Source organism: Monodon monoceros, unplaced genomic scaffold (assembly GCF_005190385.1).
Source record: "Monodon monoceros isolate NGI ecotype Baffin Bay Population unplaced genomic scaffold, NGI_Narwhal_1 Super_Scaffold_9, whole genome shotgun sequence".
In the NCBI taxonomy this organism is placed as follows: Eukaryota; Metazoa; Chordata; class Mammalia; order Artiodactyla; family Monodontidae; genus Monodon; species Monodon monoceros.
Window position 1 is genome coordinate 31,156,491 of NW_021703786.1, and position 26,360 is coordinate 31,182,850.

At 51.0% G+C, this 26,360-nt stretch overlaps 1 protein-coding gene across 1 annotated transcript; it reads right to left on the minus strand.

Moving 5' to 3' along the window:
* Nucleotides 1-1,061: 1,061 nt before the first annotated feature.
* Nucleotides 1,062-25,185, minus strand: DNAI2 (dynein axonemal intermediate chain 2). Its single transcript, XM_029212398.1, has 13 exons — nucleotides 25,152-25,185; nucleotides 19,932-20,125; nucleotides 18,268-18,429; nucleotides 17,164-17,285; nucleotides 14,902-15,044; nucleotides 13,786-13,899; nucleotides 9,781-9,920; nucleotides 8,534-8,656; nucleotides 5,158-5,381; nucleotides 3,554-3,689; nucleotides 2,743-2,889; nucleotides 1,702-1,929; nucleotides 1,062-1,184 (listed from the first exon to the last, which is right to left on the minus strand). Exons 2-13 carry the CDS (start codon nucleotides 20,112-20,114, stop codon nucleotides 1,110-1,112), a joined length of 1,797 nt encoding a protein of 598 aa, XP_029068231.1. The 5' UTR covers nucleotides 20,115-20,125; nucleotides 25,152-25,185; the 3' UTR covers nucleotides 1,062-1,109.
* Between the last annotated feature and the right edge of the window lie 1,175 nt (nucleotides 25,186-26,360).

A 26,360-nucleotide genomic window follows, 5' to 3' on the forward strand; every position in this document is an offset into this window, starting at 1 on the left:
GCCAGCACCACGGCCGTGAGAGCCTAGCGGGCGCTCGACACCTGCGGGTACGGACGGTGGGCACGGCCTCGGGCACCTGCCGCTTGCTGCCTGGGCCACCTCGAGCTAGTTCCTCCTGAGTCTCCTTGGTCCCCTCCCCTATAAAGGGGACATGATTCCCTGCAGGGCTGTGGCTGGGATTAGAGATAATGCATGTGAGGACCCAGTAGTGCTTTCTCAGCTCTGACCCCAGAATGTCTGGCCAACTGCGGAGACGCAGAGACAGGCAGGAAGCGTGTGGTGGGCAGAAGGAGGGGGCCAGGTTCTGTGTAGCTTAACCCCTGAGGATCAGCTTCTCCATCCAGTGTCCACGCTGCTGTGCGGAGCACATCTGGGGCTGCCCAGCAGCGGACACGGAGTCAGCGGCCACATTGCACGGTGTCAGCATTACCTGCTGGAGGGCCGGAGGGCCCGGGGCGATGGGTGGGAGGAGCCCGCGCTGTGGGTCAGAAAGGCAGGACTCCAGCCTCGCCTCAGCCCCACCTGTACCACCAGATGGTGTGAGAATAAAGCCGCTCAGATCCGAGTACTTCCAAATGCAAAATGCGCCCACAGAAATCACAGCCTGTCTCTAGACCCAGTGGGAGAGAGGCAGAAATGGTGAGTAGTCACGGGATGGAGCCGGTGGGCTGCTCCGTGCTTACCCACCTTCCGTCCCCCTGTCTCTCCATCGGTGCCCGAGAACTGGACACACGGGCCGGCTTCATGGGCCGGCGCCCTGAGCGGCCATGCGGCCCGTGCTGACCAGGGCTCCACGCTTGCTTTAGTGTCGGCTGCCACTGTCTTGAATTTCTCAACACTTTTATTTTTTTGGCCACGAGGCCTGAGGGATCTTAGTTCCGTGACCAGGGATGGAACCCGCACCCCCTGCAGTGGAAGCGTGGAGTCTTTACCACTGGACTGCCAGGGAAGTCCCTTGAACTTCTCAATACTTTTGAACTGGGGGCCCCATGTTTTCCTTCCTTCCCTAACTAGGCAGCCGATCTTGCTTACAAGGGCAGACGCTGACCCACGCTCGCTTGTTCTTTTCCCTTCCGTGTTGTGCTTTCACTCTTTCACATCTTAGTGTCTTATCTGTGGGCCCCTAAAGACAATGGCCCAGACAGACCATGTCTTTTTCTTCGTCCCCTGGTACCTAAGAGGGCCTGGAAGGTGACACTACCTTTATCACTCCATCTCCTCAGTTTCCAGATGAAAATTAAGGAACCAAGAAGTGAAGTGATGGGCCCAGGCGATACAGCTAGAAGGTGCTTTGGAGCCGGGGCCATGGATGGCTGAGCTCAGGACAAATCCCCCCCCCCCGATGCCAGGAGAGGTCATCACGGATCTCACAGCACCCTCCTCCCGGGGTCTCCAGCCTCCCTCTTCTCTGATGGCTCACGTAGCCCGGGTCACATGCACGTTCAAGGTCCCCATCGTGGTGGGGAGAGGATTTCAAGCAGCCCAGGGTGTGGCTCCTGCGCTCAGGGAGCCTGAAGGGTGTTTGGAGACTTAGGATTCCTCTGGGGGAAGGAGGTAATTCCTCCCACTCGCCAGATGGACAAATGAAGGTCCACCCGGTGAGGCCACTTGCTCGCGGTCGCCTGAGGTCAGCAAGCAGGCAGCCCGGGGGCCGCGGCTCCCTCCCGGCCATGCCGCCCCGAGCCCGCTCGAGGCCCCTACAGGCTTGGGCTTCTCCTTCATGGCTTCCGCCTCCCTCCTCTTCAGCTCCGTGAAGATAACATCGAAGAACTCCTCCTCGGCCTCGGTGACCAGCTGCTCCAGGTTCAAGGCAGGCTTCTCTTCCCTCGGGTGGCTATCCTTGCCCTCCGCCTTGCCCTTCTCCTTCAGTCGCATCTCACGGTGCCTGGTCTCCAGGATCTTCTCCCGCCGGGTCTCACGCTCAAATATCTGTGCACAGGGACAAAGAGGCCGTGGGAGGGGCGGGCAGGCAGTGCTGGCTCCCAGCACGGGCACCGGGCGGGTTCTCCTTGCTCGACTCCAAGCAGCCCACACAGAGGCCTGTACTCCGGGCTAATGGCAAGAAAGGGGGGCTAAATATGGGGCTTGGGAGGCGGGAGCAGGGGTGCCAAGTTACTCAGTTCCAAGGAATTCCAAGAACACGGATGCAGGCGTGAAGAACACCCTCTGGGGCTGCGCAACATGGCGGCCTGGGCCCACAGAGGACGAGGTCATTGGTGGGACCACAATCTCAGGCAGAGCCAGGAGGGTCTCCCAGGGTCTCGGCACCAGGGGTTTTCAATTTCTCTGTGTGCCCCACGGTTCTGGGGAGGTGCCTCCAGGGTGGATGGATCTCAGCCCCCAGGGCCCCTTCCCCAGGACGGTCCCCTTCCAGCTGTCTTCTCTACAGGCATTCTGCTAAGCCTTCCTTGGACAGGTTCTGCTGCCCCAAAGGTATGTTGTTTGAAACTAGACAAACTGACCGAGTCAAACCACTTGGATTTGCAGCTGAAAAAAACTGAAGCTTGTAGAGGTAAAGTGACTTGCCCAGGGCCACTTGGCTACTGAGTAGTAAGCCAGGGTGGATTCAGACATTCCCAACATCCATTTCTCGGGCTCATTTCCTGATCCACCCCCAAATATCCATCCATTTCCCAGGAGGTGACAGAAAAGGGCATCTGTTCTTCCCTGACTGGCCCGCTCGGCCAGGGGGCCAGGTCAGAACAGGAGCTGGTGCACACCTCACCCAGGGCCCGCACCTACCGAGGAAACCATGTTCTTCTCGTTCCTCTGCAGGGTGCACAGCCCATTCGAGACCTCCAGCAGCGTGGTTGTCCCCAGCTGGGAGCCACAGGCAATGAAACATCCATTGTCCTGTACCCGTAGGCAGAAGAGGGCCTCGTCACACACCTGTTGGAGGGTCAGGCAGACCCGGGTGAGGGAGGAGAGCGGAGCAATGTCACCCTTTGTTGGTCTGATTATCTGGCTCCTGGGGAGACTTAGCCAAGCAGCCCCATTCAGACACCCTCGGTGACTCCCCCGATTGAGGGGGACCCCAGCCTCAACCCACAGGATGAAGTTCACACTCTACGACTGGCTGTAAAACCCTTCACCCCCAGCCTCATCTTCCGTCTCAGTCTGCCCCCCCTCACCCACCCCTTCAGTCCAGCCCCACTTTTTTCTTTTCTTTGCTGCACTGTTGGGCACGTGGGATCTTAGTTCCCCGACCAGGGATCGAACCCGTGGCCCCTGCATTGGGAGCGTGGAGTCTTAACCACTGGACCTCTAGGGAAGTCCCTTCAGCCCCACTTTCATTCTGCAGTTTCCCCAGCCCCGTGCTTTTCCACGGCCCTAGCCTGCAGGTCTCTGCTCTGGCTTTGCTGATAGGATAACGTTAGCTCAGGCTGGAAGGGGTCAGCTGCCAGAAGCCTGCGCCCTGGCTTCTGAAGGAACAGGCCTGGCGGGAGGAAAGGCCAGGCATCTGCTTTTCTCCTTTTTTAATTCCCCTCAGGTGATTCTGCTGTGCCACCAGAGTCTGAGGGCCTGGGTGCATGGGGAGGCAGGTGCACGTGACCTTCAGGCTGAGGGCGGGGTCACATTGCTTGAACACAAAGTCCCAGATGTCCAAGGTCCCATCCATCTTGGTGGTGAAGAAAACCGCTGGCCTCACCGGGCTCCAGGCACCATCAGTGAGATAAGCCATGTGGTACCTGTTGGGAGCCGGGTGCCGCCGGTCGGTCAGGGACCCCTGTGGTTGGGAGGGATGGAGAGCCTGCTGAGCCGCAGCCCTACTCATCCAGCCCCGCCCCGGCTCCAGGGTTTCATTGCTGGGAAGGAAGTTCTTTCTTGTGTTCGACTTCTAGCCACGCCAGCCTCGCCACCCACAGCTCACAGTTTGCACTATAAAGGGTTTTGGGTGGGGTCCTTCCCAGGGGCTGGTCACTGGCGTTTTCCACAGCCAACTCCGGGGCACAGGCTTGGGCCCAGTCCCCCAGCCGTGAGACTCACCTGAAAGGAGTCGGAGGAAAGAAAAGTTGCCCAGAAAAGTTCATGCTACTGAGATGAAGAGAGTGTTATACTTCCTACTTGGTTTAACCTAGATTTTCAACGATTTCTGCAGTGAAGAATGAAATTGGACCCTTATCTTATACTGTGGACAAAAATGAACTCGAAATGAATTAAAGGCTAAAACGTATGACCTGAAACCATAAAACTTCTAGAAGAAAATGTAGTGGAAAAGTTCCTTGACATTGGCCTTGGCAATGACCTTTTGGGTATGGCACCAAAAGCACGAGCAACAAAAGCAAAAACAAACACGTGGGATTACATCAACCTTAAAAGCTTCTGCACAGCAAAGGAAACAGTCAACGAAACGAAAAGGCAACTAACACAACATTGTAAATCAACTCTATGCCATTAAACATTTTAAAATAAATAAATAAATTAATTTAAAAATAAATTTAAAATTTAAAATTTGCACAGGCAACCTAAGGAAAATATTTGCAAGCCATATGTCCGATAAGGGGTTAATATCCCAAACACATAAGGAACTCATACAACTCAATAACAGAAAACCAAATAACCCGATTAAAAAAATGGGCAAAGGACCCAGACACACAGAGGGCCAACAGGTATGCGAAAAGGTGCTCAACATCACTGATCATCAGAGGAAAGCAATCAAAACCACAATGAGACATCACCTCACAGCTGTGAGGATGGCTAAATTAATAGAAAAACAAAAGATGAGAGCTGGAGAGGGTGTGGAGAAAAGGGAACCCTCGTGCACTGTTAGTGGGGGTGTAAATTGGTGCAGCCGCTATGGAGAACAGCGTGGAGGGTCCTCAATCCCATTTCTGGGTCTTTAGCCGAAGGAATTGAAATCAGGGTCTCGAAGAGATACCTGCCCTCCCATGTCCACTGCAGCACTATTCACAATAGCCAAACATGGAAACAACCTAAATGTCCATCGACAGGTGAATGTGCAGTTTGAAGCACCTTCCTTTGTGAAGGGGCTGAGTCAAGCCACTTCCCAGCGTAAGCTTGGCTGTTTGTGGAGAAGTGTTTTCTCCATTTTATGGGTGGGCACAGAGAGGCTCAGAGCACTCCTGGGTTGGGCTGGGCCCCCTCTGTCCCCTCCAACCCCTGCATCCCTCTCCCGCCCCAACGTCCCCCCCTTACTTGGTCCACATGATGGACGACTCCCGGCTGTCTTCTGACCAGATGCGGGCGGTCCAGTCGCCGACGGTCAGAAAGTTCTTCGGGTAAAACGGGTTTCGCTGCAGGGCATAGATGGGGCCATGGTGGCCTGAGAAGGTGCACACGATCTTCTCAGCCGGTGTCTTGGCCTTGCGGTTGCAGGAGATGACGATGCCTTGCTCCGTGCCCACCATGAACTTGGTCGGCTGTGGAGGGAGTGACACGTGAGCGAAAGGCTCCATGGAACATCAGCTCAGGGTTTAGCTGGCAAGGCGAGCGGTTTTCCGGAGTCAGCGTGGTGGAGCGGCAGGACGGCTGGGGGTCCAAAGGAGCTGAAAATGCCTTCGGTTTAAGCCTCTGCTCGCGCTGTGCCCCGCCCCCTTCTAGGTAGCTGCGCCCACTCTTGCGCTGGATCAGATCCCACACTTCTTTAAACCTGCCCAAGGGCCCCACAAATAATGAAGCCCCCCTCTCCGACTCTTCTGGTCCCTGGAGAATCTCATCACCAGCCCTCTTCGTGGAGCCTCACTGTGTCCACTAAGCATTTTGCCATAAAGATCCTGAATGTTTATACATAAAGTAAATGATTGAATCAATAATGTAAAACATGGATCTAGAAGAGCTCCCTCCAGCCTCCAACTACTACTCCCGGCAAAACTGGTCTACATTGTACACCCGTGTCCATAGCATATTTATTCACAACACCCAAGTGTCATCGACATGTGAGCGACATGTGATCTCTGCCCATACAATGCAATATGATTTGGCCTCAGAAAGGAAGGAAGTTCTGCCACGTGCTACAATGCTGATAAACCTTGAGGACATTGCACTGAGTGAAAAAAGCTCATCACAAGAAGACAAACGCAGGAAGTGTTCACTAAAATGAGGTACCCGGAGGAGGTAAATTCATAGACACAGAAAGTTGAAGGGGCTGAAGGGAGGGGAAAATGGGGAGTTTGTTGATTAAAAGGTACAGAGTGTCAGTTTTGTAAGATGAAAAAGCTCGGGAGAGCCCACAATGTAAGTATATTTAACAATGGTTAAGATGGTACATTTTACGTTATGTGTATTTTGTTTTTGTTTTTACTACAATTAAAAAGAACAACGGGGCTACAAATTGGAGGGTCAAAGGAAAGGGAAGACCCTTCTACACTGTTGGTGGGAATGTAAATTGGTACAATCATTGTGGAGAACAGTATGGAGGTTCCTTAGAAAACTAAATATAGAACTACCATATGATCCAGCAATCCCACTTCTGGGCATATATTCGAAAAGATGCATGCACCCCAGTGTTTACTACAGCACTACTTACAATAGCCAAGACATGGAAGTAACCTAAATGCCCATCAACAGAGGAATGGATAAAGAAGATGTGATACATATATACGATGGAATATTACTCAGCCGTTAAAAAGAATGTAATAATACCATTTGCAGCAACATGGATGGACCCAGAGATGATCATACTAAATGAAGTAAGTCAGACAAGGACAAATATTCTATGATATCACTTATATGTGGAATCTAATTAAAAAATGATACAAATGAACCTATTTAGGGAGATTGCGCGCTCACAGTGCAGGGGGCCCAGGTTCGATCCCTGGTCAGGAACTAGATCCCACGTGCATGCCGCAACTAAAAGTCCTCATGCTGCAACTAAGAAGCTCGCATGCCGCAACTAAAGATCCCACCTGCCGCAACTAAGACCCGGTGTAGCCTAAATAAATAAATATTTAAAGAACAAAACAAAACAAAAAAACCCCAAATGAATCTATTTATAAACAGAAACAGACTCACAGATATCGAAATGAAACTTATGGTTACCAAGGAGGAAAGGTGTGGGGAAGTGATAAATTAGGAGTTTGGGATTAACGTATACACACTACTATATACAAAATAGATAACAAGGACCTTCTGTGTAGCACGGGGAGCTCTACTCAATGCTCTGTAATGACATACATGGGAAAAGAATCTAAAAAAGAGTAGACATATGTATTATGTATAACTGATTCACTTTGCTGTAGAGCAGAAACTAACACAACATTGCAAATCAACTATACTCCAATAAAAATTAAACAAAAAAACAAAACAAAACAAAACAGAAAAGGAAAAGAAAGAGACACAGCTCGAGAGTCCCAGAAAAGTAAGGAATAAAGTCAACTCCAGGGCTTCTGCAAGCTAGTAAGGGAGATAAACTGCCCAGGTCCCGGTGGCCCATCATGCCTCAGACTCCTTGGTGGGGCATGGGGTGGAGAGCCTGGGCCTTGGGGTCAGAGCCCTCAGTTTGAGCCCCAGCATCCCCGTGTTCTAGAGCATGTGACTTACCTCCCTAAGATGAAGTTGTTTATCTGCAAAGTAGGGATAATCACATCACCTCACAAGACGGTCATGGGTGATCACACAAGCTCATCACGTAAGGCAGTGACAAGGGTCCAGCACACAGTGTGGGAGAGGTGAGGGCTAGTGGCACTGAGGTCATTGCATCTAGCACTTGGACTAGAAATCTCTGATTCGAGGACAGAATGTTTTTCTGAGTCCTCCCCACTGTGACTCCATGCCCAGGGCTGAGGGGGTCCGTAAAACTGTCTTCCACCTCATCCACCACATTGATCCCCCAGCCTGGGGGGTGGGTGGGGGGGACTCCCAGGGCAGGGGTGAGGCCAGCACACCTCCACCTCCTAAGGGACTGGGAATGATGTCACGCGGCCTGGAAGCAAACCAGTGACAATCCCAAGGGGGAGCCAGGCCAAGAGCCATCAGGAAAGGTCGTTTTCTTGCTTTGGAGGGAGTCTTCATTTGCAGCTTCTAGAAGCTTCCCTCCTCAGACACAAACACATTACCACTTTGATATTTCTTTACTGTTCCTTCTCAGTTACTAAATGCCATCATAGGCCCGTGCTCTGGTTTGCCAAGGAGCCTCCTCTGATCTCATTTTCCTCTCCAACACCTCTTCCTTCCCCACGGAAGTGAAGCCACCGGCCCAGGGTCCCACGTGAGGCAGGCACAGAGTTGGAGCCTGGCCTCTGAATGCTGGTTGTGGACAGGGCTCTTCTCATAGAATGGGGTCTCTCTGGAATCCTGTCCTTTCAGAAAGCTTGCCTTCTGATCAGCCTGGACACTACTAGCCAAATGGCGACTCTTGAGTGAATTAGAATGGCCTCCTTCCTCTGCTCTGCTGCCCCCTGCTGGAAGGTGGTTGTAAAGACCACACAGGTCTAGGAGGATCACAGGAGGATGGTCCAGTGCACAAGGTGAGAAGCAGCCTCAGGGTCCATCTGACACAGTAGCCACGGGTCTGCCCTTGGCTTTGGCTGCCCTGGCAGTGGAAGTCAGGGAAGGGAGAGGAAGGGACACCCACCAGAGTAGCCTCGAACTCCAGGGAGGTGGCCCCCAAGGCATGCTCCAACTGTTCCTTTTTGGTGATGTCCATGATGACGACCTCGGTGGGCTCGCTCATCTTCCGGACATCCCACCACATGACCTGATGGGAGGAGGGGCCAACTCTGAGGCCTGAGGTCCCGCAATTCTCCTGACTTTTGCCTTCTCTACCCCCTCCCGCTTTTTGGGGCCAGTCACTGGGGCCAAAGGGGTGTCTGACAGGGACTACCAGCAACCCGAGGGGACAAACATGCTTTGAGAATCACTCCTTTTGGCCACAGTCCCAAGCCTGGCTAATTATCAGCGTCATGAGCAAGCTTCCTAAAATCCAGATGCCAGGGCCTCACCCCAGACCTCCTGAAGGAGAATTGCCAGATGTGGGCCCTGGAGCCTGTATTCTTAAAGTCTCCTCACAGCAGGGCAATATATAGCCACATTCAAAATGCACACATGCTTTGACCCAGAAATCCCACCGCCAGGAACGTATACTTCACATGTGTGCGGTAATCTATATACAAACACACTCTTTGCCACCTTTTCTGGTAACTACAAAATATTAAAATCCACTTAAACAAATTACAGCATACCCATAATTTATTAAGTCCTTAGCAGGCATGGGGCAGTGCTTTACGATATATGAAATCATCTTCAAGACATGCTAAATGAAAAACGTCAGGGCTTCCCTGGTGGCGCAGTGGTTGAGTGTCCGCCTGCCGATGCAGGGGACACGGGTTCGTGCCCCGGTCCGGGAAGATCCCACATGCCGCGGAGCGGCTGGGCCCGTGAGCCATGGCCGCTGAGCCTGCGCGTCCGGAGCCTGTGCTCCTCAACGGGAGAGGCCACAACAGTGAGAGGCCCGCGTACCGCAAACAAAAACAAAAACAAACAAACAAAGAAAACATCAAGTGCAGATCAACGTGCGAGGTGTACAGAAATAGAGTGAAGACAGACACGCTTGCTTCCGTATGCAGACGCGGAGCCTGGAGGCTGATGTGGGTGGGTGCCTACAGGGAGGGGGACTGGGAGGCTTGAAGGTAGAGGCGGGAGGAAGGCGTTCACTGTCTGCCCTTTTCTACCTTTGGGATCTTGCTCCATGTGCATGTATTACCTATTATTCAATTTAAAAATGGAATGAAAAGCAAACATCCTTAGGTAATTCAGTGGGAGGCCGGGCAACTGCTCTGATCCCCACTCCCTCGCCCCCCACAGCGCCTGGCTGGTGGGTACCTGCCCGTCTGTGGATGCCGAGAAGCACTCGGTGCCCGTCTTCGACTGCAGCCAGATGGTGCCGTAAACAGGGTCTCGGTGGCTGAACTCAATGGTGGACAGCTCTGCCACCAGGCTGCCCTTCCGGGTGTCCCAACAGGCTGGCGGGGAAGAAAATGAAGGGGATGTGATGGGGGCACAGGCTTCCTTTCTTAGTGCAGGGAGCACGGGATAGAGGGATGCTGCTTCTCTTGGTTTGGCAGGTATGTGGTTTTTTAGAAGCGGAGTTAAGTTCAAACCCGCCTGAGTTTCCTACCAGCCCCCAAAGCGTGCTTCATTGATTCCACTGAGCCCCTAACACGTGTTGAGCATCACACTGGGCACTGGGGAAGCCACTGGGATTCAGCCAGCCACAGTCCCTGGGAGACAGGAAGGAAAATCTGCAAGTACAGCCCATGCTGTGATTGCTCCAGAAGGAGACACATGGAGGCAGTCAGGGAAGGCTTCCTGGAGGAAGTGAGAAGGAACTAAGACTGAGGAGGAGCCTCGGGTTGGAGTGAGCCAGGCAAAGAGAGAAGAGCACCTGCACCCCAGGGAAAGGCTCTGGGAAGTAAAAACATCTATGCAAATCGCTCCTGCTGCATCCACTCATTCCCTTTTCGCCTCTGTACCTTTGCTGCCTCTGATCGGAAAGAAACACAGAGAGGGAGATTTATCCTTTCTTCTGATTCATAATTAGTACGTCGCTTCTTCTGTTTTACCAAGAAAGACTCGAAGCTTACCTATTATTTTGTCCCAGTGGATTCTGTTTTCACTTTCCCACGAGTGTATAGCGAGGACCCACCCTATTACTCAGAGCTGTTTCTAGGAAAGCTGGTTTTGTAAAACAACAACAAAAGTCCATGATCCATAAGTCTTGATTTATGGAATCCAAGTCCAAGGCATTTGACCCTGGACCCGTCTGGCCCAGAACCAGGTTTTCTTAGCTAAGCTCGCTCTGCTTGGGCAAAGCAGTACTCCAGGGTGGGTCCCACCATGTCTTTCTTACAGACAGCAGAGCCCCAGAGCCTGGGCTGGTCTGAGCTGGCATGAAGAACCACTGAAAGGGGTTATGAATGATGAGCGAGGCAGGGCTTCTGAATAAATCGTGGCCAAGTGGCTTTGCTTCAGTCTTTTAGAGCCTGGGCACCCAGATAAATTTGCAGGAGGTTTATGGGAGCCCACGTCTATTTCATAACCCAGGAGCTCCCCTGGAGAGGAGGCAGCAGGTCTAAGAGGGAGATCAGAGGCCTCAGGAGGCTAGGAGGCCACGAGGCAGCCTGGCCACAGAGAGGTGCTGAGAGGCGTCCCAGCCATTCCGGCCCCTACTCCTGGAGCGAGAGGGGAACACAGGAGAGCTCGTGAAGACAGGAGGGAAGGGGAGCCCTTTTCATGTCTGGCTGAGTCTGGCCTGGGATGCAGACAGGAGGATTAATTGTTTGGTTACTTCAAGGCCAGAGGTGAAGGGCAGGCAGAAACCTTCAGGGCCCACGTGGGCAGGTTTCTTCTGAGCTCACCAGGGATACCGACATCAGTTTTCTGGGTGTCGCACCAGCAAAAACGGCAGAGTGAAGACCTCTGAGAATTCTCTCCTCCATAAAGGCCAAGAGAACCTTGGCAAAAATGGTCAGAATCAGCTTTTTCAGAACTCTGGAAATTAGCCGAAGGCTGGCAGCAAATCAGAGTGTTTATCTGAGAAAAACGGCTGAATCCTGGTAAGAACAGCAAGTTCTGTTGCATTCTGACGTGCCCTAGTTGGGATCCTATACTCTCCGGTTCTATGGTAGCCTTGAAAAATAACATTCTGCCTTCCTGGTAAGAAACCACTAGCCTGGCAGCCAAGGGATGGAGCAGAATGGAGCAGGAGCTCTTTCAAAGTCTCCTATTCCAAGAATTGTCATTATTTGACCTGTCTGTCTGATGGTTCCCTGGAAGCCCCCCCCCCCCCACTACTTGCAAGGTCGTCTATATTCACCTTGACTTGGAGCTTGCCCAGTGAAAAAGGTCTGTTTAAGAAGGCAATTTTGAAAATAATTATGATTGCAGACAACTGATTAACTTTGCAGTGTCCCACAGTGGTGGATAACAAGTGGAGCAAACAATAAGCTAACTAAAAAGCTTGAAAGGAGAAGCTGGAGAAAGTCCATAGGAGTTTTGAAAAGCTCCTGGAACCTAGAAGGTCACGTGCATGGGTATGGCTGTGTGCATTCCCAGGCCTGCACACATACTTAGGAAAGAACTGAGAAGGCCCTAAGCTTTCACCTCTGGCTGACCTTAAGGCTCGGTGCGGCGGCTAAGGCAGAGTTGACAACTCTGCCTGGCTGAGTGTTGAAGGTGTGCTCAAGTATGCACACAGAGCCTCCCAGCAGAGTCTGTGAGATTTATTGGCTCCAGATGACAACAAGCAGAAAACATTCATCTCAAGCGCACAGGGAACATTCTCCAAGATAGACCACACGTTAGGCCATAAAACAGGTCTCAACAGATTTTAAAGATTGAAATCATGCAAGGTATCTTTTCTTACCATAACAGAATAAAACTAGAAACCAATAACGGAAGGAAAACTGGAAAATTCACAAACATAGAGAAATTAAACAACATACATCTAAATAATCCATGGGTCAAAGATGAAGTCAAAGGGAAATTAGAAAATACCTTGAAATGAATGAACATGAGAAGACAACATACCAAAACTTAGGTGTGGCTAAAGCCGTGTTTAGAGGTAAATGTATAACTGTAATTATCTGTATTTTTAAAAACCTCAAATCAATAATCAAACCTTCCACTTTGAGAAATTTAGAAAAAGAAGAGCAAAATAAACCCAAAGCAAGCAGAAGGAAGGGCACAATAAGGATTAGAGTGGAAATAAATGAAATGGAGAGTTTAAAAACTGAGAAAAATCAATAAAATAAAAAGTCGGTTCTTTGAAAATAAAACAAAGTTTACTAACCTCTAGCTAGACTGACCAAGTGAAAAAGAGAGAACACTCAAATTACTAAAACCAGGAAAGACATAGGAGATGTTACTACCAACTTTACAGAAATGAAATGATTGTAAGAGAATGAACAATTGTGTCAACAAATTAGATTACCTAGATGAAAAGGAAAAATTCTAGAAAAACACAAACTATCAAAACTGATTCAAGAAGAAAGAGAAAACGTGAGAAGGCCTGTAACAAATAAAGAGGTAGAATTTTCAACTTTAAAACTACCAATAAGAAAAATCCCCGGACCAGATGGCTTCATTGGTGAATTCTACCAAATATTTAAAGAAGAACGGCTATCAACTGTTCACAAACTCTTCAAAAAAAAAAAAAAAAAAAAAACAGAAGTGGAGTAACACTTCCCCATTCATTGGTTTTTTTTTTTTAATGTATGAAGTTTTATTTAACTCATTAATGAAAGAACAAGCAAGATGGTAAGCTAGTTTTAAACAAGTTTTGATAGAATCAGTTTCTAAACTGAATGAATCCCCCTGTAAATGGTCTTCATACCTCTTGTTTTAGGCAGTTCTATAATTCTTTTTTTTTTTTTTCCTTTCCCCCCCGACTTACTCTATATAGCTGGTATTACTCACACCCATTACCGTGTAGGTTGCCCCGACTGCATCTCCTGAGATGGAGCTCCCCAGTGGTCTCATAACCCCTTTGCCTCTAGCTAACCTAGCCTAGCTCAGGGTAGGCGTACAGTAAATGTTTCTTGACTTTACCTGGCCCATAATTTTCTTAACTTTTTATTTTGAACTCATTTTAGACTCACTTGAACTTCTACAACTGAAGACACGGCTGAGGTATCAGCAAAACCTGTCTCACCTTGATGTCTGGAAGCTGCAGGGAGTCCCCACCCCACTTTGTCCTCCATGGCAAGACTGGCCCGGCAGGTGGGCCCTGGCCAGACAGCAGCAGGGGCCAAGCTGCCTGAGAGCCTGCAGGGGACTCGGGCTGACTCCTGGTTAAGTGCCGGGCTGTGTGTGGGGGTCCCTCCTTACCGATCTGCCCATTGTAGCAGCCTGCCAGGAGGACGTGGGAATCTTTGGGGTTGTATTCCAAGGTGACAAGAGGAGAAGACGGCTTTAGGACAATTTCTGGCCTGTTGGGGTTTTCTACAAAGGAAAACAACAACAACAACTATATATATATATATATATATTCTACCAGACCTGGAAAAAAAAGGACAGGGTCAAACACTTTAACCCCTTTTATAGGTGGGGGGTGGCAGGGGGAAGCCTGGAAGCCCCTCTCCAGGCTGCAAGCTCTGGTCCTCAGTGGCCAGCATCTAGCCCTGGAGGCTCTTCTACTGGTTTTATTTTTGGGAATCAGGATTGTGTGTGTGTGATTGTCATTCTAGCCCATTTTCCAGGTTCGGTATTAAATGAGGTTTAAGGCTTTTACAAAAAGTCAACTCTCCCCCGACTTGTGTGAACCAGCTGCCCTGTCTGTACAGCAGGGCTAATGATGGAGCCCAGCCCACGGGGCAGCGCTAAGAGCTCACTGAGCTGCTCAGGGGTGTAAAGTGCTCAGTCCTGTGCGTGGCACCTACACCTGCTAATAAAGGCTAACGTTCATTTTCACAACGACAGCAACGAGGGACGTCTGAGAGCATGGATGGAGACCACAATCACCTGCTACCTGCCAGGCTCTGCCCTTGGAGTGAGCCCTTCTGTCAACAGTGGTCCGTGCTCCCGAGTGGACACACTGCCCCCTACTGGCCATGAATCAGGGGAAAGTGCCAGGACAGGTGGGACAGAGGTGGGTCCCGGCGTCCCTGTGAGGACCCCTTGGGTCACTTCTCAGTCTGCTGGGGACTCTTTCTGATATGCTCTTCAGGGACCCAGAGTTGGGTCTCCATGTAGCCTGGTCTTGAATGCCCTGGGATCTGGAAATGAAGGGAGTTCCTGCTTCTGATCTGGCTCCGCTTAGCTGCACCTGAACCCAGACAGCAAAGGGATGAGACAGTGGCTTCCTCCTGGGTCCCTGGGCATCCCAGTGAGAGACCAGCCCCACGAGAGTCCCGCTGCTTCTACCTTCCTCCCCCCGAGTTTTCACGGGTCTCTACCGCACTCCCTCATCCTTCCCTGTGGCTACCAGACCCCTCTGCTTCTCACCCAGGTCCCAGACGTACGATTCGTTGCTCATGCCCTCAGGTGCCCGTTGAAAATTCAAGCAAGAGTACGCCACTGCCAACTTCCTGTTGCCATCGGGGTGCAAGGAGATGTGTGTGGCTGGCCGCTTAATCTCCTGGGGATCCCTTTAGGGGAGGGAGAGAGGGCAGAAGACTGAAATCCCAGGCTCCCTAAATTTCGTATTTGCTAAAGTTTTTCTTAAAGGAATTCATACATATTTAAACATTCGCTCAGATAAATTTATTTTAAAAACAAAGCTGACAGGACTCCCTTAATTGGAAAACTGATCTCACCAGCCATAAATAAAAACTAATAAAAATTAAGACAATGGAAATAAAATATTAAATTTCAGCCTGATGTCTTCGTTTGCTGAAAGTTCCGAGCCTGAGGCTTGAATTCGCATTAATATTAAACTATGAGGGAGGGTGAAGAATTCAGCCATTACGCTCCTTGGTATTTTCCCAATTGAGTTGAAAATGTATGTCCACACAAAAACCTGCACACAGAGGTTTACGGCAGTTTTATTCATAATTCCCAAAACTTGGAACCAACCAAGACGCCCTTCGGTAGATGAATGGATAAACTGTGGTACATCCAGACATCATTATTATTCAGCATTAAAAAGAAATGAGCTATCAAGCCACGAAAAGACATGGTGGAAACTTAATGCACATTGCTAAGTGAAAGAAACCAATCTGAAAAGGCTACATGTTGTATGATTCCAACTATATGACATTCTGGGAAAGGCAAAACCATGGAGACGGTACAAAGATCAGTCGTTGGCAAGGGTTTGGGGGCAGGGAGGGATACATAGGTAAAATACAGGGGATTTTTGGACAGTGAAAGTATTCTGTGTAATACATTTGGAATGTATGACACCAAGAGTGAAACCTAATGTAAACTATAAACTTTGGGTGTGCTGTAGGCATCCCCCCAAATTTCATATGTTGAAGCCTAATCTCCAATGGGCTGGCGTTAGGAGGTGGGGCCTTTGGGAGGTGATTAGGTCATGAGGGTAGAGCCCTAATGAATGGGATTAGTGCCCTTATAAAAGAGGGTCCACGGAGATCCCTCACCCCTTCTGCCTTGTGAGTTCACAGCAAGCAGATGGCTGTCTCTGAGTTAGAGAGTGAGTCCTGGGAATTCCCTGGAGGTCCAGTGGTTAGGACTCAGCACTTTCACTGCAGGGGGCCGGTGAGTCCTCACCAGACACAGAACTTGACCTTGCTGGCACCCTGATCTCAGACTTTCAGCCTCCAGAATGGTAAGGGATAAATTTCTGTTGTTTATAAGCCATGCGACTTGAAACGAGTCCTTACTGGTCATGCTGGGGCTGGGTGAAACACTTCCCAGGACCCTCAGTGGGTCACGGTAGCAAAATGAATCCTCCAGAGTTGGCATTTGAGGCTAGTCACGTCTGAAATCACAGGTATTCTCTGCATATATGAGCATACACACACACGCACACACGCGCACATATATACATACAGATACATGTATACGTGCACACACATGCATATATACATACACATGTATACACATATGCATACATACATGCACACACGCATATAGGTGTATTTTAAACAAAAAGTAGTGCTCTCTACACACTGTCCTGCCCCTTGTTTTGCTTTGGTTTCACATAGTAAATCTTGGAAACTCTCTATAGGCACATAAGGAGCTGCCTCATTCATTCTGATGGCTGCGTGGTATTCAACAGTGTGGGCATACCAGAATTGCTGGAACCAGCCCCCTACCGACGGGTTTAGCTTCCTTCCAGTCTTTGGCTAGCACACAGCCTGCCGCAGTGAATATGCAGTGACTTCACACATGTGTCTGTGGGATAGATTTCTTTTGTCAGATTTCTGCTGTCCTTGGAGGTTATTCCAGGCACACTCCTGAGAGTTTGGGACAAGGGTCTTGTTTACTCACAGTGCAGCTGGATCACTGACGTTTGGTACTTGATACATCTACACCGTGTGAATCAACCACACTTGTACACAGCTTTGCAAATTTGCTTTAGTCTTTCCCCAGACTCCGTCCTCCTTTTCCACCAACCAGGCCTGCCCTCAGGGTAGGCACCACTTGTCTGCTGGGCGTTTTATTTTGCTCTGTCCCTTATTAAGCTCGGATCACAGATGGCATTGTACCCATGGCATGGAGTGACTGGCAAGGGGTCACCTTTGGAAGCACCCACGCATAGGGCTGAGAGAAATTGGCCAGACACCTGCCTGGCTATAGAGGTACCTGAAAACATTGACGGTTTTAGCTGAAGGGGCCTCTTCCATCACCTCCACCGCATCCTCGTCATCAAAATACTCCTGGTAGATGTCAATGGCATTATTCTGCTTGATGCAGTGCTCCACGATCTGAGGAGGACACAGTGGGAGTTCTTAGCAGTAAAGGGAGGTCTTTTCAGCCTGACCAGGGCTGAGATGGAGTCTGGGAGGGACGAGAAATATCTAGTAGTCTTTTCCCATCCTTCCAGCCCATGCATTTTCAATGGGGGCAACATCTACCCCCCAAAAGGGTGGAAATTGGTACTTGGGGGTAAAGTATTATTACTTTTTTGCACAAAGTACAGATATACATCCAGTACATAAATATATAGTACACCTACGGTATTACATTTTCATTGGGGTGGGGCGATGTCTAAAAAGGCTTCTTGGGGGACAACAATGAAAAAAAGGTGAAGAAACACCACTGCTCCAGGCAAAGAGAATTAGTAACCACCCCATATATGGCACCCATCTCCTGTTTCCTCCACCCAGAAGGCCATTCCCCATTATTCCAAATGTCCAACAAGGAAAAGCTCAAGATCAAGTGCCACCTCTTCCAGGAAGACTCCCCTGATTCCTTCAGCAGGAAATCAACTCTCCCTCCTTATGGGGCAAATGGCAGAGCATCTTTTCTCTTACAGCCTTTCTTTCTACATTATACAGTGATACCTCTGTATTTGTTTTTGGCCTCCAATGGATTATAAACTCTTTGGGGCAGAATATACGTGAATTTCATTTTTGCAATCTCTACTGCACCTGGCAGAGACTACAAGCTCCATGCAAATGTGTCGACTGAATGAATGATCCCTACTGGCAGGTAGCTCCTGGGTGGGGTTCCTTGGGGTTCTCTTTGCCCAGAGGATTTCCCACTTTTCAGATTCCTCTTAAAGCCCGTTCAGTCCTTGGACCTTCTGGTCTGCTGTGTGGACCTGCCTGCCTGCTCCCAGACAGAAGGTTCCATAACGTAGCTGGTGTCCTTCCCCGAGGAGCCACAGTTGCTGAGCTTGACACGTAGCTGGGGAAGCAGAGTGATGGCTGAGGCCCTGACCACTGGCGCTGTAGGAAGCCTTACCGAGCCCAGCCGCATGATGGTGTTGACGTAGTTCTCATCTTTCTCCACCTTCTTCCGGAAGCGGATCGTCTGCTCCAGTTCCAGGGGGTTCACATCCTTGGGCCAGCCCCCCTCGATGTGATTAACCCCCCGGGTCTCCATTTCAAACCGCTCTGTGTTGGCCTAAACAGAGAGCCACAGGTGAGAAGACGCCTGGCCCTGGTGGAAGCATCCGACCACTTCTGCAAACCAGTGTCCCAGGGCTCCCGGGTCCCTGGGCTCTGAGCGCTCAGGGACGGACCCGTGAGGTGCCCCTGGCCAAAGCCACTATATTTTCAGGTCCAGCAAGGAACCTTCTGGTCCTCAGGTGGCCACAGGCAGCCACAGAAGTGTCAGCCCTGTGGAGTTATAGCAGCTTTGCAGATACTACCAGTGGCTATGGAAAATCCAGTTCTGACCTGACCTCAGCCCTAAAGGTCCGGAGGAGCCCGCCCATCGGTTCTGTGAGATCCCAAAGGAAAACGTGACTAAGCTTTCTCCGCCCTACCATTTACAATGTCACAGGGATCGAAACAGAAAAACAATCAAGAGTGTGGACTTGCTTTGCCCATTCTCTGTTGTAGGGAGGTTGGCATAGATGTAGTTTGACCCCTTAAACTTACCTCTTTTCCTCCTTCCCAGTTTTCCCCCATCTTTTAAATTGTGGTAAAATACACATGACATAGAATCTACCATTTTGACTAAAATGTACAAGTTAGTAGCATTACGAACGGTCACAATGTTGCACAATCATGATCACTATCTAATTCCAGGACTTTCTCATCACCCCAAGTGGAGACTCCATACCCATTGAGCGGTCACTCCCCTTCTCCTTTTCCTTTTTAAGCCAGTTCTTACAAAAGCTAAAAGTTTCAACAGGGTGGGGCTGCTGACAGAGGAGACCCCGATGTGGTGTGGCCTTCATGGCCGCCATCTTCTTTAGGTGGCTACACCATGAACAAAACCACCCTGGTCCCCATGACAGTAGCTTGCCCTGGGAAAGCAAGAAACTCAGTCTGTTTGAACTGTGAGTTATTGGAGCCATCCACAAAGTGGATGGCCAAATCAGTGTGATTTTCACTCCGTTGATTTGGGAACATGACAGTTGTGTTAACCCCTTCGGTCTAATCTTCTCCCAGCAGTTCTTGACATAATCAGGAGCTGATCACTTGGTTCAGACAGACCAGGAGAAATCTGGGAGCTTGGACAGTGACATGGCCCTCAGTTCCTTTATCTTGGAGGCACCTCTGACCAGCACTTTCTATGGGACCCTTTCCTTTTCCCAAGCTAAGCAGGTCCTATAGATGTGAATCCCTGGCCCCCTCAGATACCTCTCCCAGATGTAGCTAATGCCTAAAACAACTCTAGTAAGAGTCTTAGAGGTGAGGCCAGATTCCCTGGGAGAGAGAACATCTTGATTTACATTCACCCGGCCCAGGGAGTGGTTGGTACTGGGCCTTGTCCTGACCCTGGGCACCCAGGTGGGTCTGGGGCTGGGTCTGGGTCTGCCCTCGTACTTCCAGCATCTTCACTGGTCCACTCTAACTGGCTTCCAGGGGGATGACTCCAGTCCCACTTGCCTACCTTGGCCAGCCACCCTGCCGGACCACACCTCCACTGGCCCGGCCCCTGGGGCAGGGACCCACCTCGTGTTCCGACATGCTAGTAGAGCACTGGATGCCCGTGTCCACGGGGTTCCGCTCCACGAATTGCTTGGCCAGCTCAGGGTTGGGCGGTATGTCGATGTTCAGCTCTGCCTGGCGGTCGGAGAAGTTGCATTGCTTCCCGAACTCGCTGCGCTTCTTGACATACACGTACACAATCTCCATGGTACCAGCTGCTGCAGGAACAGAGGGAGGGTGTGTGGTGAGGGGTCCCAGCTGGCTGCTTCCCAGTCCCCACGGACCCTACCACCGGGGGCAGCTCCAGGTTCCCAATCTGGTTGGGGGGAGGGTTCCTAACGGGTTTATCCAGATGCTGCATCTGCATTTGAAAAAATAATTTATGGAGTGATGACTACAGGCTAAGCACCACCCTGCTCAGTTCTTACCGTTGCCCTCTGAAGTGGACAATAAAATCACCGTTTTACTTTGGAGGAATCCGATATTTGGAGATACCCAGAATGCCTTGCCCAGGATCACATAGCTCACGTGTGGTACAGCTGGTCTACCTGACTCCAGAGCTCTTACTCACCAAATGATACAGTTTCTGCTGAGCTAGCATGCTTATTGAGAGGCAGGAAGAAACACTAAGGCGATTATGTTGAACTTAATTCCCTGCCACACACTGGACCTGATCATACAGCATATAGATTTGAGGCCCAGGCCTCTCTGGAAACCCTCCCATCCAACCACGTGATTGCCACAAAGGCTCACCCACTAGGTTACTGGATTCTACCCTCCATCACCCTGTGGGAGCCCCACTGAAACCTCTTCCCTCCACGTCACTCCAACGGGGACAGGGCTGGGAGTCCAGCTGAGAAGGACAGAGGGTCAGACCCCTTCCCAAGCAGGCAGAAGAGTTAGACCTTTGGGAAACCTTCTGACTTGTGCTACTAGTCGTGAAAAGCACAGTGGGAAATTGAAAAGCAGGCTGGGTTGGACCCTGACTTCAAGTTCTGGCCCTGCCACCCACCAGCTGCTTGACCTTGGCTGGGCCACCCAGTCATTCCAAGACTTGGCACACTTAGGATGCCGAGAAGGTGAAATGCAAGATCTCGGGCAGCAGCAGAGCCAGGGTTCACACGCAACGCTAGGAAATGCTTTCTCACTCATGCTAACTGGAAGTCTCAGGCCGTGGGCCCTTCCCACGAATTGCTCTGCACTTGCCCCAAAAGACAAGATTAAGAAAATAAAGAGAGGGCTTCCCTGGTGGTACAGTGGTTAGAAATCCGCCTGCCCATGCAGGGGACACGGGTTCGAGCCCTGGTCCGGGAAGATCCCACATGCCGTGGAGCAATTAAGCCTGTGTGCCACAACTACTGAGCCTGTGCTCTAGAGCCCGTGAGCCGCAACTACTGAGCCCGCGTGCCACAACTACTGAAGCCCGCGCGCCTAGAGCCCGTGCTCCACAGCAAAGAGAAGCCACCTCAATGAGAAACCCGCGCACTGCAACGAAGAGTAGCCCCCGCTCGCCGCAACTAGAGAAAGCCCGCGTGCAGCAATGAAGACCCAGTGCAGCCAAAAATAAAAAAGTAATAATAAAATAAAATAAATAAATTAATTTTTTTAAAAAAAGAAAATAAAGAGATAAGCTATAGACTTGGAGAAAATATTTGCAAATCATGTATCTGAGGAAGGACTGTGTCCAGAACATCTAAAGACCTACCAGCTCCCAGGTGCTGTGAACAGTACTTACAGGCACTCTCGTTGCACGCCCACTACAACACCCCAAATAGGTATCACAGTTCTCATTCTACAGGTAAGGAAAATGATGTTCAGAAAGTACCTGGTCAAAGGTCAAAGTTCTTAAGTCTAAACAGAGCTAGGACCCACACACATCTGGCTCCAAAGCAATGATTCTCAACCCTGGCTACCCACTTAGAAACACCTGGAGGGCTTTGTAAAAATCACAGTGCTTCGGTTGAACTGCAGATTAACTAAATCATAATCTCTCAGCAGTATTTTTACAAACGCCCCACGTAACTCCAGCATGCAGCCAAGGGTGAGAACCACCGATTTAAAGTGAGGGCTCTTACCGCAGTGGGAAGCCCGTGCACCACGCAAGAGTAGCCCCCGCTCGCCGCAAGTAGAGAAAGCCCGCGTGCAGCAGCAAAGACCCAACGCAGCCAAAAATAAACAAATACATTAATTTAAAAAAAAATAAAGTGAGGGCTCTTAATCTCTCAACCAACGTTTCTCGCCTCTGGGATGTCCATTCAAAACATAGAGAGTCCCAGGCCCCCTCCTGCAAACGCTGATTTACATGTGTGGGAGGAGGTCTAGCGACCTGTGTTTTACACAATCACCCCAGAGGACTGTTAGGACCAGGTATGTGTCTGACTCCACCTCCAGGGCCTCAAAGGACCAGACAGGTGGGTCCCGGCTGTCCCCTGAGATGCAGGGCCAAGAGCTGTGTGACAGCCTAGAAGCACGTGCCTGGGACCAGGGCTCAGGGCGACGAGGGTGGGAGGTTAACTCCTAGGTCCCTTTGCATCCACCTATGTTGTTCCTTGAAGACAATACCACCCTCCCAACCGCCCAGCCCCAGCCCCAGAACAACTCAAACTGCACCAGACTCACAGAGAGCCGTATTTCCCGCTCTTTCTTGTGGTTTGGAAACTCTTCTGCCTGGGGAAGGGTAAAAGCAATGGCTTGGAGAAAAGAGGGTGGAGACAGAAGCACAGATCACAGTAGGCTGCCCTCATGGGTTATTTGACATGGACAAGATAGAGCCTCGTGGAAAAGGATGCACATCCAATTAGCTTCTTCCTGTCCGCCAGCACACTGCTGGAGTACGACAGGGCTGCACCTGCGCCCCCTCCCTCCCCCCCCCCACCCCAAGGACTGCCAGACTTGGGCAATTACAGGCTGCCTGTCTCTCCCTCTGTTAAAAGATAATTGCTACGAGGCAGCTAGCTCCTAGGGGACACGAGGGGTCTTAAGAGCATGAGGAAACCCCGGGAAGACAAAAATATCCTTTTAGCCCAGGTCATATCTTAACAGCTTTATTTCCTTCCTGGTGCTTCCTAAGGCCAAGCTGGGAGCGAGAACAGAGGCATTGTTTTCTATCTGGAGGCAGACAGAGGCGACATTTAAAGGCTGGCTGGGTGATGGGAAGACAGCTCATTCAAGGACCCAGAGCGGGCTCTTTCTCGCAAGCTGGTGGAGCGTGAACATGAATGGTGAGGTCAGAGCTGGGGGTCTCAGGAGGTCTCTTCCCGCCCTGGTGAGACAAGTCTCAGAGGCTGGGCGGCCCCAAGCAGCGCCTGAACGGGGCTGTCTGCAGAGGGGGCTTCCAAGGAAGGCGGGAGCAGCAGCGCTGCCCTCTGGGAGTTCAGGGGAGGAGATCGCCCACCCGTGGGAACCTCAGACCCACAGGCATCTCAAACACAAGAACGCGCAGAATCGGAGACATGCCGATCTGAATGTCAAATATGCATCCTGGGGCAGTCAGATCAGAAGCTTAACCAAACATAAAAACAAAACTAGACTTGTGCAGTGATAGCGAGCAAAGTAATTCCTGGAAAAGAACTTCCTTTGGCTTAAGAGAACGTGTGTTTCCCAAGCAGGGAGACGAGTGAGTGGAGGGTGCCTCAGAAGTTCAGTGCAGGGTTTTCACAGGCAGGCAGGTGGGGGGCGGCACCTTCCCTCACCACGGGACTCACTGGTGGTACAAAGGAAACAAGGTCTCCTCTTCCTCGTGTCCCTGGGGCAGCCCCCAGTCTTTGTGCTGTGTCTGGCTGGACAAAGGACTGCAGGGGGAGGGGCTTCCTGCCTTCTTTCTTCTGTCTGTTCTCCTTCTGGAATTTGCGGTCCTAAGGGACTCACTCGCCTTCAAAAGAGGCTGATCTCCCTGAATCCCTTCCTCTGTTTCACACTGGGTTGACCAGCAGTGAGCTCCAAGAGGTGGAGGATAGGGCTTCCCTGGTGGCACAGTTGGTTAAGAATCTGTCTGCCAATGCAGGGACACGGGTTCAAGCCCTGGTCCGGGAAGATCTCACATACACGCTGCGGAGCAACTAAGCCCGTGCGCCACAACTACTGAGCCTGCGCTTTAGAGCCTGCGAGCCACAACTACTGAGCCCACGTGCCACAACTACTGAAGCCCACGTGCCTAGACCCCGTGCTCTGCAACAAGAGAAGCCACGACAATGAGAAGCCCGCCCACCGCAATGTAGAGTAGCCCCCGCTCTCTGCAACTAGAGAAAGCCCGCGCACAGCAACGAAGACTGAACACAGCCAAAAATAAAAACAAATAAATAAGTACATTTATTAAAAAAAAAAAGCGGTGGAGGATGAGGATAGCCAGAGGTGGGAGGGGGTCCCCAGAACCGGAGGGTGATGCGGGACCCTGTCTACACCCTCTGCCCACCACAGTGTTGGCCCCTTGAATGAAGGCTGAGGTCTTTTATTCACCACTATCCCCTGTGCCTGGTGCAGAGAGGGGCTCCCTACTCCGTTTGTCACGTGCCGAATGTGTGATGTGACCCCAATCCCCCGGGGCTCTCCCCTAGAGCTCTTCTCCCTCCACTCCTCTTGTGGCTTGAAAAACAAAGCACAGCAAATGTAACAATTTAAGAGAGGAAAGCACTGGTTCTGATAGCTGGGAGAAGAGTGCACTTCCGTGGTTCAAGGGACCACGATAAAGTTTGAACTTGTTGCAGGAAGAAGGAACTAACGGTGTGACCTTGAGCGTGATACCCTAAGGGGCATAAGTATGCCCACTCCCGGGTTGAGGAATAAATTGATGCAGAGGGCCTGTCCCCTAGTAGGGGCTCAGTCACTGTAATTCCCTGCCCTCCGTTCTTATCAGAAAGCTCTCCTCTTCACGGGCTTAGCCTCCCGGCACCCCAGCCCCAGGCTGTATATTCTATCCATTCAGCTGTAAACCCTTCAGAGGTCTCCCGTCCCCTCCAGGAGACCGATCACATCAGGACCCGACTGGCAGCTAGGGGTGCAGGAGGCAGGGTGTTTAGAACTTGCTGGGTCCCGTGACTCGGGAAGCATCGAGGGCAGCGAGGACTGATGGGGCGGGGACCCTAGGAGCGCTAGTCCAGGAATCCACCTTCCGGCAGAGCTAGCCCCGAAGGACGCCCCACGAGGAGTTTCTTGCACTAGCGGTGGTTCTCACACTTGGGGGCTCCCCCCCATTCACTCTCCACTCTCCTGTTCAGCCGCGGACGTCCTCCCCGCACCCGCCCTTACCCTCGGTCCGTTCCTGTTGCCTCTGGGCCGCTGGGGAAGCACCCGAGCGGCGGTGCCGGCTTCCCGGCTTCTCAAACGGCTCGGAGCCTTGGAGTTTACCCGTTGCCTAGCAACCCTGGCTGGCCCCGGGCGCGGGGCGGTGCTGCGCAGCGCTGCGCGGAAGGAGAGCCGGAGCACGTGCCCCCCCCCCCCCACCATCCCGCTATGTTGGAAGCGCCAAGCGGTCTCTCCCAAGTTAGTCAAGCACCGGTAATGATAAACGTGTGTAGAGTCTTTGCCAAGGCGCTTATCCGAGTCTACAAATATGCATTTGGCAAGATCCTGAGAAAATGCAAATTGCTCTCAGCGCGCCTCCTGGTCCTGCGCCCTGGTTGGGGCTCTGCTATTTATTTGCTCGTAATCCGGCGGGTCGTTTTACCACCCCTTCCTTCAGCTCCTCGTCTGCTAAATGGGAATTATAATCCCCAGCCTCCTTTCTGCTACCATATTCCCTGCACATTGTATAATAATCTTAAGTCTGACTACAGCACCAGAATGGAAACTCCTGGAAAGTAGGGACTGGGTGTTTCCACAGCTTAGCTCTTGGTTGCCACGTTGTAAACATGTACTGTTTATTGAATGGATGAATGAACGAATAAAATGAATTTCTCATGGGTTAAGGCAATGAGGGGAAATAATGTAAACGGAAAGAAGGGGATTTGGGGCTAGAAAACATGGGTTTAAATCCCAGTTTGGCCATTTACTAATCGCATGACCTTGGGCTAGTTGCTTTCCTTTTCGGATTCAGCCATCCTCGTTGGCAAAGGGAGGGGACAGTGGCAGTACTGAGGATAATTGGGAGGGCCAGCTGAGCTGACGCGGCAGGGTGCCCAGGCTGGAGCTGACCGCAGAGCCGGCATCTGAAGGGAGGCCAGCTCTGTGCCTCTGACGGCAAAGAATCTAATCGGAGTTCAGGGATGGGCGCTGGAGATTTGGAGTGGGGCGGACCATGTGTCATCCAAGAAGTGGCATTTGAGGTTGGAACCAAGCCTTGAAAAACAGTTATGAGCTGCAGGGGGGAAAGAGTGGGGAGAGGATTCCAGATTGGGGGGAGAGCGGGGCTAGTGTGAGCAAAGGAGGGGCTGTTGTCATGAAAGAAAGGCATTTGGGGGGCTGGAGTCCCTGCAGGGGGACAATGAGAGATGAATTTGCAAAGGTCAGCTGGGGCCA

Bases quoted from the DNA above. Each gene is read 5' to 3' on its own strand.
- DNAI2 (XM_029212398.1), bottom strand. From the start codon at position 20,114: ATGGAGATTGTGTACGTGTATGTCAAGAAGCGCAGCGAGTTCGGGAAG. The intron at 17,286-18,267 runs GTAAGGCTTCCT...TGTCCTCCTCAG, and splicing joins CCATCATGCGGCTGGGCTCG to ATCGTGGAGCACTGCATCAA. The intron at 3,690-5,157 runs GTAAGGGGGGGA...GGCTCCCAACAG, and splicing joins TCGTCCATCATGTGGACCAA to GTACCACATGGCTTATCTCA.